The 9,970-nt window shown below is 52.6% G+C and overlaps 5 protein-coding genes across 5 annotated transcripts; 2 read left to right on the plus strand and 3 right to left on the minus strand.

Annotated features, from left to right (window-relative positions):
• Window positions 1-8: 8 nt before the first annotated feature.
• J4E92_008664 (uncharacterized protein) lies at window positions 9-374 on the minus strand (the record flags this gene model as incomplete). Its single annotated transcript, XM_051500015.1, has 3 exons — window positions 9-65; window positions 116-217; window positions 270-374. 3 exons carry the CDS (start codon window positions 372-374, stop codon window positions 9-11), a joined length of 264 nt encoding a protein of 87 aa, XP_051349713.1.
• A 3,458-nt stretch (window positions 375-3,832) lies between these two features.
• J4E92_008665 (uncharacterized protein) lies at window positions 3,833-4,999 on the minus strand (the record flags this gene model as incomplete). The annotated part of the gene is made up of 3 exons (XM_051500016.1): window positions 3,833-4,499; window positions 4,569-4,873; window positions 4,922-4,999. The coding sequence occupies 3 exons, from the start codon at window positions 4,997-4,999 to the stop codon at window positions 3,833-3,835; spliced, it is 1,050 nt and encodes a 349-aa protein (XP_051349714.1).
• A 631-nt stretch (window positions 5,000-5,630) lies between these two features.
• J4E92_008666 (uncharacterized protein) lies at window positions 5,631-6,280 on the minus strand (the record flags this gene model as incomplete). The annotated part of the gene is made up of 3 exons (XM_051500017.1): window positions 5,631-5,725; window positions 5,851-6,145; window positions 6,194-6,280. 3 exons carry the CDS (start codon window positions 6,278-6,280, stop codon window positions 5,631-5,633), a joined length of 477 nt encoding a protein of 158 aa, XP_051349715.1.
• A 961-nt stretch (window positions 6,281-7,241) lies between these two features.
• Window positions 7,242-8,194, plus strand: CAP2 (F-actin-capping protein subunit beta; the record flags this gene model as incomplete). Its single annotated transcript, XM_051500018.1, has 4 exons — window positions 7,242-7,267; window positions 7,323-7,622; window positions 7,676-7,755; window positions 7,803-8,194. 4 exons carry the CDS (start codon window positions 7,242-7,244, stop codon window positions 8,192-8,194), a joined length of 798 nt encoding a protein of 265 aa, XP_051349716.1.
• A 594-nt stretch (window positions 8,195-8,788) lies between these two features.
• J4E92_008668 (uncharacterized protein) lies at window positions 8,789-9,373 on the plus strand (the record flags this gene model as incomplete). The annotated part of the gene is made up of 1 exon (XM_051500019.1): window positions 8,789-9,373. One exon carries the CDS (start codon window positions 8,789-8,791, stop codon window positions 9,371-9,373), a length of 585 nt encoding a protein of 194 aa, XP_051349717.1.
• Between the last annotated feature and the right edge of the window lie 597 nt (window positions 9,374-9,970).

The following is a 9,970-nucleotide window of genomic DNA, read 5'->3' on the forward strand; positions in this document are numbered from 1 at the left end:
CTCGCAGTCTATTTGCCGGAGTTGTACCTCGCGCCGCCCTGGCCATCGTTGTAGTAGGTCGAGCCCTGGAAGTGAATCAGCAGGCATCCATCTGTGTTAGGCAATTTTGACGTACGTTGGGGTTGCTGTAGTAGTACGAGCCATCGGTGTTGGAGTAGTGGTAAGAGTTGGGGTTCGAGGCGCTGGAGCCATAGTCGCGGGAGCAATAGTGGTTTCCCTACGAAAGAGTCTCAGTCAGGCGTATGTAAAATGAAGAAGTAAGATCATACCTGGCTGTTGGTACCGGAGCTGGTTGTGGTGTAGCCTCCGCTGCCAGTATTGCCAGAGGAAGCCGAGCCGGAGCCGGAGGAGTTGGATGTGTTCTGGGACGACATGGCAGTTAGCTGACTGACGTGGGTATTCGGATAATTGAGTGGAAGCTGAGTGATATCAAGTGTTAGAAGAAAAGAGGAGAAGAGGAAGGGGTGTTAAATGTACGAGGAAGGCAGTGCCGTGAGGAGAACCCCCGCACTGACTTCCCGCAACGGCTTACGCTTTCCTCGTTCTGATCCCACGAGCTTCGCCACGCGGAACGCGCTACTGCTTGTATCAACGTTTGACCGCTATCGCGCTGTCACGAGCTTACCAGAAAGGACGGGCCGCTACTACAATCTTGGTATAGTGACACGGCTTTCAGACTACGCGACTCATGCGACGGGACGCGTTCAATTACCTTGGGCTCAAGATTTTACTGGCATTAGAAGGGAAGTAGAGTGTTCGAGTTACAGTATCATTTCTTAGGCTCGCAAGGAAAGCAAGTACAGCCCGACCATACAGCTTCCTTCCCTTCCTTTTCGTCTATCACATCCTTTGTATCTTCACCAGCTCCAACCTTGAATCCGTGTCATCTGCATATGACAACGTGTCTCAGTGCGCCGCTCCAACCTCTTAATGTTGTCGCGCCGGAGATGCCTGTAGAACGGCTTCAATGACAGAAAGCTCCACCAGCTCGGCAGCCGCCTGGTTCTGTTCCCTTTTCTTCTTTACTCTGTACCATGCCACGAACAAAACGAACCCTACGACGGCCGACGAACCGATTGCGGAGATGACGATGAAGATGATGATGGTGGCGGAGGTAGTCGCTTGCTGTTTCGCGACCTCTGTGACAGGCGAAGATTTGGGTTCAAAGAGACTCATGGCTGTTTGCTGTCGTTTGCTCTGAATGCTGACTTGTGGTAGTTGTATAGAGAATGGCGTCGCGTCGGTTCAGACGATGTCGTATCTGGATCTTGTCGTAGCAACAGTGCCCTACTGAGTCACTCGATCGTCTGACGTCCGAAGCGTCTGCCGTAAGTTGAAGGTCGAGACTGTTGGCCCAGGTGGTATCGGGTTCGTCCAGATGAGCGCCGGTCCGTCGAGAATGACAACGCCGCGTTGTCGAAGGCGCCTCCACCGCGCTTTGCTGTGTACGTTGGACCAACGGAGGAAGGCGATGACGAGGATGATCTGGAAGAGCAGGATGATGAGGACGCCGACGATGATCAAGAAGAGAGGCCAGTCAGGAAGATTGAGAGGCGCCAGTGGTACATGAGTGGATACTGGAAGTGCCGGCATGGTTGAGAAGATGGCGTTACCGGGCTGCGTGAGAGTGAGGATACAAAAGAGAAGAGCTTATCGGTGAGTTGTGAAAAGTCTGCGCGCGCGACAGTTGTGATGGGGTGAAGGTGAAAAGACTTGGACCGCGGACTTGACGACGTGCCTACCAATCTATCCAGATCCGTTTGCACGCTGCGCGATCGGCTCTCGACGCGTCCATCGCGCGAGACAGCCGCTTCTCGCCGCATCTCCTTCTTTCTTTCACTCTACGAGTCCTCGAGACGTATACATCCGGCAGAAGTCCCAGGGAAAATCGGGGGAGAAGAGGTTGTAGCAGGCAAACTGATTAGGAGGTTGGCCGGAAAACTCCTAGGGAGGTGAATGTGGGTGGTAAGCCACCATATGCAATGTCAATTGAGTGGGTGACATATCGCTGTAGTAGGCAAGTCGTTTGTTGGTCGGTTACTCTATATAGATGAGACATGTTGTAGTTCTCATAGTTTGAAGGTAAAGGTAGAGAAGAAGGTGGGATATTCGCTCTCGGACAGGCAGCATAGATGTGTAGTGCTACCAGGATTGACGCTGCTGGTCGAACCATGGGTCAAACTTTGATGCTCAGATGCCACATCCAGGTACTACCAAGGCGGCGACATGGGAAGCTATGATGGTATTCCCAATCCGATGTATCTGCCAGGTGAAGTTGCATCACTTTAGGGTTAGAGATATAGCACATGTAACAAGACTCTTGCCGCAGACATTAATTGTGGGCCTGCGCTATACTCTGTAGAAAAGAATACGTATGTCTTAAGATATGTTTTCTTGCTTAGCTGCAAATGTTAAGACTTTGTTGTAGTCTCTACAAGGTACTATGCCTAAATAAAATACCAGAAGGTAGATTGACGTATTTATCAGACCGCTTCTGCATGATTAACCCTTTGTCTTCTGCACACTTCCATCCCAGCGTACTGCACATGACCCATCCGGCAAATAAAGAGTACCTTCAACACCAGGACTTTGTCTCCTCGAATACTGTGAGCGCCCAACGCGAAGAACTCCACTAGCGAATCCGCTCACATGATGGTCATAGCCGTCGCGCGACTCCGATATGAAGACATGGCCATGTCTACGGCGGCTTTTGGCCCGCAATGCACTACAAGCCCGCTCAGCATTTGGTGAAAGTGGCGATAGTGGTACCAAATTCGCCTCTGATGTGCAGACATCCCGAATCCGTCGCATCAAACTGATCGTATCAGGTGCTGAAGCATCGACATCAAGAAATCATTTCTTGGTTGCTTGTACCACATACGAGATCATTCCCGCTTTCGTACTTCCTCAGCATCACATCTTCTCCTTCTCCCTGACCGGACTCAATATCGGCTGAAAAGCTTTGATCTGCTACAAAAGCCATTAGTATACTCCCATCCGAGCATCATGACATCACCAAAACATACCTTGCCCATCCATCCCCCCTCACCTCGTTCCGCTCGATCTATACCCCTTGCATCTCCGCCCATATCTTCTCCCCTCTTTCTATCTCTTCCTCCACACCTACAGCACACCACTTTTCTCAGCACAGCGACAACCATAAAGAAAGCCATCATAGCGAGGATGTAATTCACGCCCAGTACTATTAGGTAGCTGACACCGAAAAGATTGTCGCGCGTACAAAACCCAGGTCCTAGATTCCAGGACCGGATCATGGGGTCGATGAGCTGAGCAATGTACATTGGACATTTGTGGAGTGTGGGGTAGTCAGGGAAGGAGGGCGCGGGGCTCGAGTGTGGTAGGTGCAGGGCCGGGTAGGTGATGATGATTTGTGGCATTTTGAAGTACGTAGATATCTTGAAGACGGCAGTATAAGGCTGTGGATTATGAAGTGCGGAGTGTTTGTGGGTGTATACGTCGAGTTATGGTTCTTTGTGAGCTGAGGTGTATGAGTGGCCGCTGTCCCAGAACCGATGCGCCGCAATTTACATGACTGCCTTGGTGTTACACGGCAGCCACCGGGTTTCTTGGATGCGGCGTCGCCCTGTCTTAGTTAATGTGCGGATGCTGAGCGTCACTTTATCTGCCATGGCCTGAAACGCGCGTCATTGTTTCGTATACATGGGGATGGCCTTGCGCATTGGCCTTGGAAGGGTAGTTGGAAGATTAAGGTTTTGAAATGCGATAGATTGTTTCAATGGGTACATATGCGCTAAATGCGATATTTGGGTTCGTTTTCGATGACCCGAAAGGTTGGTAAAATGCTCTTTACCTAGTCCTTCCATTTCCCGCTCCATCCCTGCCGTGCCGCCTGCGCCGTCTCTGCCTCATCCCCACCATCACCGTCTAAGTACCCAAAGTATTTTCTAGGCCAGATATTCAGCCCAATCTTCTCACCTTCGCCTACCGGCAAGCCAGCATGCACCACTCTCCTATCGCCCTTGCCATGCTTGTCCAGATTAACCCAGAACACTGCATTCCCTTGGATTGGTTTGAATTTGATGCCTTTAGCTTCTCCATCCATCTCTCCGTGAGCTACTTTGCCGCTATAGAGACCTTCTAAATCGGTAGACGAAAAAGGCTCGACTAGAGGGAAAGACGTATACCCATCCGTGCAATTATCGCGCAGAAAGACGAAGAAAGACGCGACACGGTTGTAGTAAACCCGCCTGCCATTTTCGAGAGTGGTGATCTGGTGTTCAGGCCAAAAGTCCGTATGCAGGTTGTACTTCTGGCCAGGGAAGTAGCGCACCAGTTGCGGAATGCTAAAGGGCTCGGAGGAGAGTAGCATGGAGCCCATGAACGTTCGTGCGCGATTGAGAAGACATTCGACAAGTAGGTCTCCCATTGGGAGCGGCGCGGACTGAGAGGTTCGCCCTGTTACACGCTGCGTGTTGCCTCGCGAGCGGCTGATGAAAGATTCGGCGAACTCAGGAGAGCTGCGGGGATTAGTGACTATTTGCATTCGCTATGTACCGTCTACAATAAACGGAGGCGAGTATGCGTACCCGAGCTTGATAAGTTCCTCCGTTTCTCGTGCTGACGTGAAGTTGTTGATGTAGATCAAAAGAGGATCGAGAGATATGATCTCAGTCGTGTACTGGTGGCCTGCGCATGCTTCGGTTAGGTTCTCTGAACTCAGCGACTCTTGTGAGCTGGCTGATGCCGATGTAGGCAGGTACGATTGGAGCAGTTTGGGCAAGTACGCGTGAAGTATAGTCGGGAGCGTCTGCTGAGCGCCTGCATAAAAGATGCCGAAGGGAACAAGAGGAATCAGTAGCAGCAGTAGGACATTCGTGCTACGAGCGCCGACCTACAAGACGTCAGCCGTCTCTACGGAGAGAGTCCGGGTATTCCTTACGAGCCCTGACTTGCCTTCCATCGACGATAGCATCGCTGCGTTCACGCCTTTCTTGTTTTCGAGATTCTTGTGCGCCATAGCTAGATATCGCGTTTATGCCTCGAGGTGCCGGTAACTAAGAATGCGATGGCTATCGCGCACATGCGGGTAGCAGCGCCGATGAACGCATGGCGACAGTGCGATTATGTGCGGGGTGTGTTGCGTATGTGACGGCGGTACTGTCTGGCGGCATACGTATTGCGAAAGGTCTTGTAGAGTGATCTGTACGTGCTATATGCATATGAGCTGTGCATGACCAAGAGTCTGGGGTAATATCCGGCTACAGCACCCCGGTGCTGGGATACATGTGCGTCGTCACACCTACAAGGTCTTACACGTACCGAAACCAGACAAGCAGTAGAAACATTGCCCGTTCATTTTGGAACGCAAGTGGTAGATATGATGAAAGATGTGCATTGGAGATGCGCGATGTGCAGCTGCGACCGCTATCGTGGGAACAATTCAACTCCGCCGCTACCCTTTCGGAAAACCATTCATGGTGTCGTGGTACTCCAAACGCCGTGCTAGACTTTTATGTACAAACCCTTGAAGGCCAGACTTTTCATCCATGTGCGCTTCGCCCTCTTACAGCCAGAGCCAGGAAAGGACAAATGAAAAGTCGATCAGTTCGTAGAACGTTATTGGCTTACGTCAGACCTGCAGAAGAGTTTTAGACTTCATCCTCCACGATCTCCTCCTTAGCGGGATCGATTTTCATGGGGGAGCCTCCGGTGTCAGCGTCCTCGTCGGACTCCGCCTTGACAGCTGCGGTACGTTAGCATTGAACTGGGTACACATGAATAAATATGAACAGGTCTACAGCCTACATCAAGCTGGAAGCTTGCAAAGTAGGTGACCCATCGTCCAAGTAGGCTCCAGGGTGTGCTTACTCTCGTTCTTCTTGCCACGGGGAGCAGCCTTCTTCTTAGGGGAGGACTCGCCGTCGACATCCTGCTTCTTGGCGACACGCTTGCGAGGAGTCTTCTTGGGGGTCGCGTCGGCACCCTCTTCGCCGTCCTCTTGCTTGGCGGCAGCAGCCTTCTTGCGAGGAGTCTTCTTGGGAGTAGCCGGAACGGCGCCGTCGGGAGAGGGTGTCATCAACTTGAGCTTGATCTTGGCCCAGGCGTTGCTAGCGGAGCGCGGGTTGCCCATACCGGCGTAAGCGGCGAGCTTCTCGTAATCGATCTATAGCGGGTGTTAGTAGTGTGATAGGAATAGAGAGGGTGTGGTGACCTGCCTCTGGAGGACCGGACTTGAGGGACTGCATGGCCCATCCGAGGAGCTGGAGCTCGCGCTCGGTGAACTGAGGAGAAGAGCCATTGGCGACGGCGGTGTTATCGTTGTCAGACATGATGAATCTTCGGGGTGTGCTTGAATGTTGGTCGCAGTGTGTTGGTGCTCAAGTTGTAAAGAGGATGCAGGAGGGAGACGGATGCAGATTATGAATGCGGCGGATTAGCGCGATGGCGGGAAAGTGAAGGTGAGCACACAAGGATGGACGGCGCACACAGATAAGCCAAATACGGCCCTCACCTCGACTTCATGATGCGAGACCCTGGATTGAGCACGCGCTATTGGTCGCCTACCATCGGACACGCACACGTGCGCCACGACGAAGTGAAGGTGAGCCGCACCTCGATATCGGACTGCCTTACGTGATATGGTATGGAAGCAGACATTTCGGAAACCAGAGGTCTTACCCCCTCATGTCTTGTATAAATGATATGACGATAGCTCTTTCTTGCTTGCTATTCCATGAGCAAAAGTGGCAGTCAATGCAAACGACTGTTCGCATACTCGCAACGAGCTCTATTGTATTGCCACAACGAAAAGCGCTTATTCGACGAGACGAGACATGACATCTAGCATGATCAAAAGAAAGCCCTGAAGAGCGCTGACAACACGTCATGATGGAAGTGAAAGAGTTCGTCCTTGACGACGGAAGTCGCGATTGTTGAGAGAAAGAGACAGAAACAGGCCGCTGCTGCCACAAGCCTTGTGACGCGAGGACAAACACCCTTCCTGAAATGGACAACAACCCATACAACGCGATAATCAGCGACAACGAAAAAGAGAGTTGAGGTGTTGTTGCGTGAATTGACGCGTTGCGGGGATGGGGTACCAACGCCTGTACTCGCCTGACTCGTGTGGGCCGGCCAGCGAATCGCCGACTGACGAGCCGCTGGAGATTGAGGGGACGGGGCTAGGACCCAAGCGATACTCAAGCAACCCGACCTTGATCACGCCCGAGCGATACACGCCCAAGACCCGCATCAGAATCATGGCGGACCCCATTGACAGCGCCCTGTGAGGCTTCCCTGACCCCGCCTTTCCCGCGGCGATAGCTAACAAGCCGTGACAGCGACCTCCTGCGCCGACTGAACCCCAAGGACGTCAAGCGCAATGTCGACCACATTATCCAGCTCAACCCCTCGCTGGAAGAGGACCTGCTCGAGTCCGTCGACATACCACTCACCGTGAAGAAATGCTCCAAGACGAAGCGCGACTTCCTGTGCTGCGACTACAACCGCGACGGCGACAGCTGGAGGAGTCCGTGGAGCAACGAGTTCGAGCCGCCCATTGAGGAAGGTGTCACGCCTAGCGATCGTGTCCGTAAGATGGAGGTCAAGGCGAACGAGGCTTTTGACGTGTACCGGGAGCTGTGAGTGCACACAGGGGAAGGGGCAGCATGGAGAGCTTGGCTGATGCAGACAGGTACTTCGAGGGCGGCATATCGAGCGTGTACCTGTGGGACATGGACGATGGCTTTGCAGGCTGTGTTCTGCTGAAGAAGGGTAGGCAGTCTCGGGTCTATACAGGCATCACATGCTAACGCACGCAGCCGTCAACCCCACGCCCAAGAGCTCCGGCAGCTGGGACAGCATCCACGTCTTCGACGCCCAAGACCGCGCCCGCACCTCGCACTACAAGCTCACCTCCACCGTCATCCTCTCCCTCGGCACCGACAGCGAAGCGCTCGGTGGTCTTGACCTCTCCGGTAATATGGTACGCCAAGTGGAAGCCGACATGGCCGTCGAGGATGACACCTCGCACGTCGCCAACATCGGAAAGATGGTCGAAGACATGGAGCTCAAGATGCGCAATCTGCTGCAGGAGGTGTACTTTGGAAAGGCAAAGGATGTTGTGGGTGACCTGAGGAGCATCCCATCACTCAGCCAGACGAACCGGGACCGCGCGACACAGAGGGAGATGATCAACAGCATGGGTCGGTAGGAGTAATGGTATGTGTAGGAGGATGCATAGTGTGGCATAGATGATATCAATCGATTCTGGCTCCAGCGGTATACCCACGAGGACTGGACTATCTCCAACACAAGACAGGCTTTTGCATGTGATGAACGGCTGGCAGTGACGGGACCCCACAGAGCTACGCGTGGAAGGTTTGGAAGCCGCAGTAAGTGACATGCTATCATGTCGGTCGTAGACTGACTGCACGTAAACTTCGTACATCTTGTGCTTGAGATATGCACGGTAGTCCCTTCCCTGATCCCTACGCAGAGGCAATGCATAGTCTGACAAAGCGACAAACGCTCGAAGCGTCCGAGACAAACATTCCACAAAAGGCTAGTTACTTCCTACCAAACACAGCAGCCACTATATGAACACGTACATCCCCAGACACATCAGCCACCAATCTCAAGACAAGACAAGACTCAATTAAAGCTATTCACCCTAGCAAGTCCACTGCCCCAGATGACTAGCCCACCCGCAAACCGTAAGCGCTCACGGAATCTATCAACCAGTTCCGCATCACTACCTTCAGCAAAGCTAGCCGATCCGCCATCTGATCGTCATCGAACGTCTGCGATGGACCATGCAACCGAATCTCCACGCGCAGTCAAAGAGGACACAGATGCAGACGACATGAGTGGAGAAAACAAAGTCTCGGCGGAAAGCACTCTGGAGCGTGAAGAGGCAGAGACACTTGAAGAGTACAAGAACACAATGCCGAACCTGCACGAGATCAAACAGGACCCCGAATCAGTCGCACCCGGTGCTACGACAGTTTCGCCGACAGCGCCTGTCGCAACACCCGATCGTCGGGCGATAGCTCGGAAGGTGTTCAATCAAAAGGTGGACGAGCTCGCAGCTGACCTCATTACCTCTTCGAAACAAATCATTGAAAAGGCCATTGATAAGGTTGTTCAACTAGGGGAGGAATATCGCCAGCCTCTTATAACGATAGCGAGGATAGCTGCTAGAGATGAAGGCCGCAAGGAAGGCTATGAACGAGGTTATGCGGCAGGCTTAGAAGAAGGCAAGAAGTTGGGCTATGAGCAAGGCAAGGACGGTAGCGATGAAGAAGGCAAGAACGTTAGCGGCGAGGAAGGCAAGAAGAATGGCGACAAGCTTGAGAAGGCCGACTCAGAACTTTCGTCCAAAGCCATGTAGAAGCGAAGCCATAGCTTGTGCCAGTCGAAAAAGGTCATGGGTGGTTAGACATGTAGTAGGTAAACCAATGGAATCAATGCGCTGCGCCAATTCAATAGAATCTGTAGTTGCCTGTCCTGCTGGGGCGATACGGTTCGGGCCTAGCGCGGCTTCCGTTTCGTGTCGCACCCGTGGACTCGACGCGACCTCTTTCCCTCTCCCTTCGTCCTTGCCTTACTCTCATGGCGTCCACCCACCAACAACTGCCTGACGTGACCTTCAAATCATTGCCATTCATCACCCTACACCAACAACGCAGTGAGATCCTATACTGCATATCAAGCGCCCCGAACCGTGCCGCCCGCCGCTTACGCGTTCGTCCCAACAGGACGCCCTTTATCGACAAGCTGGTTACTACCAGAATCTTTCATCATCATTGCGAAAACAAAATGCCTCATCGTCAAGTACACTTACCGGATATAAATCCTAGGGTCGACTGCTAAAAGCTTGCCGTAGCTCCGAGATTCGCCAATCTCCGGCTATGGACGTAACGCAGATCTTCCGCCCGCAGTGTCACCACCAACTCGTTCGGTATATTACAGCTATTATAGTTACAAT

Source organism: Alternaria infectoria (assembly GCF_024043175.1).
Source record: "Alternaria infectoria strain BMP 0036 chromosome Unknown scaffold_18, whole genome shotgun sequence".
Classification (NCBI taxonomy): Eukaryota; Fungi; Ascomycota; class Dothideomycetes; order Pleosporales; family Pleosporaceae; genus Alternaria; species Alternaria infectoria.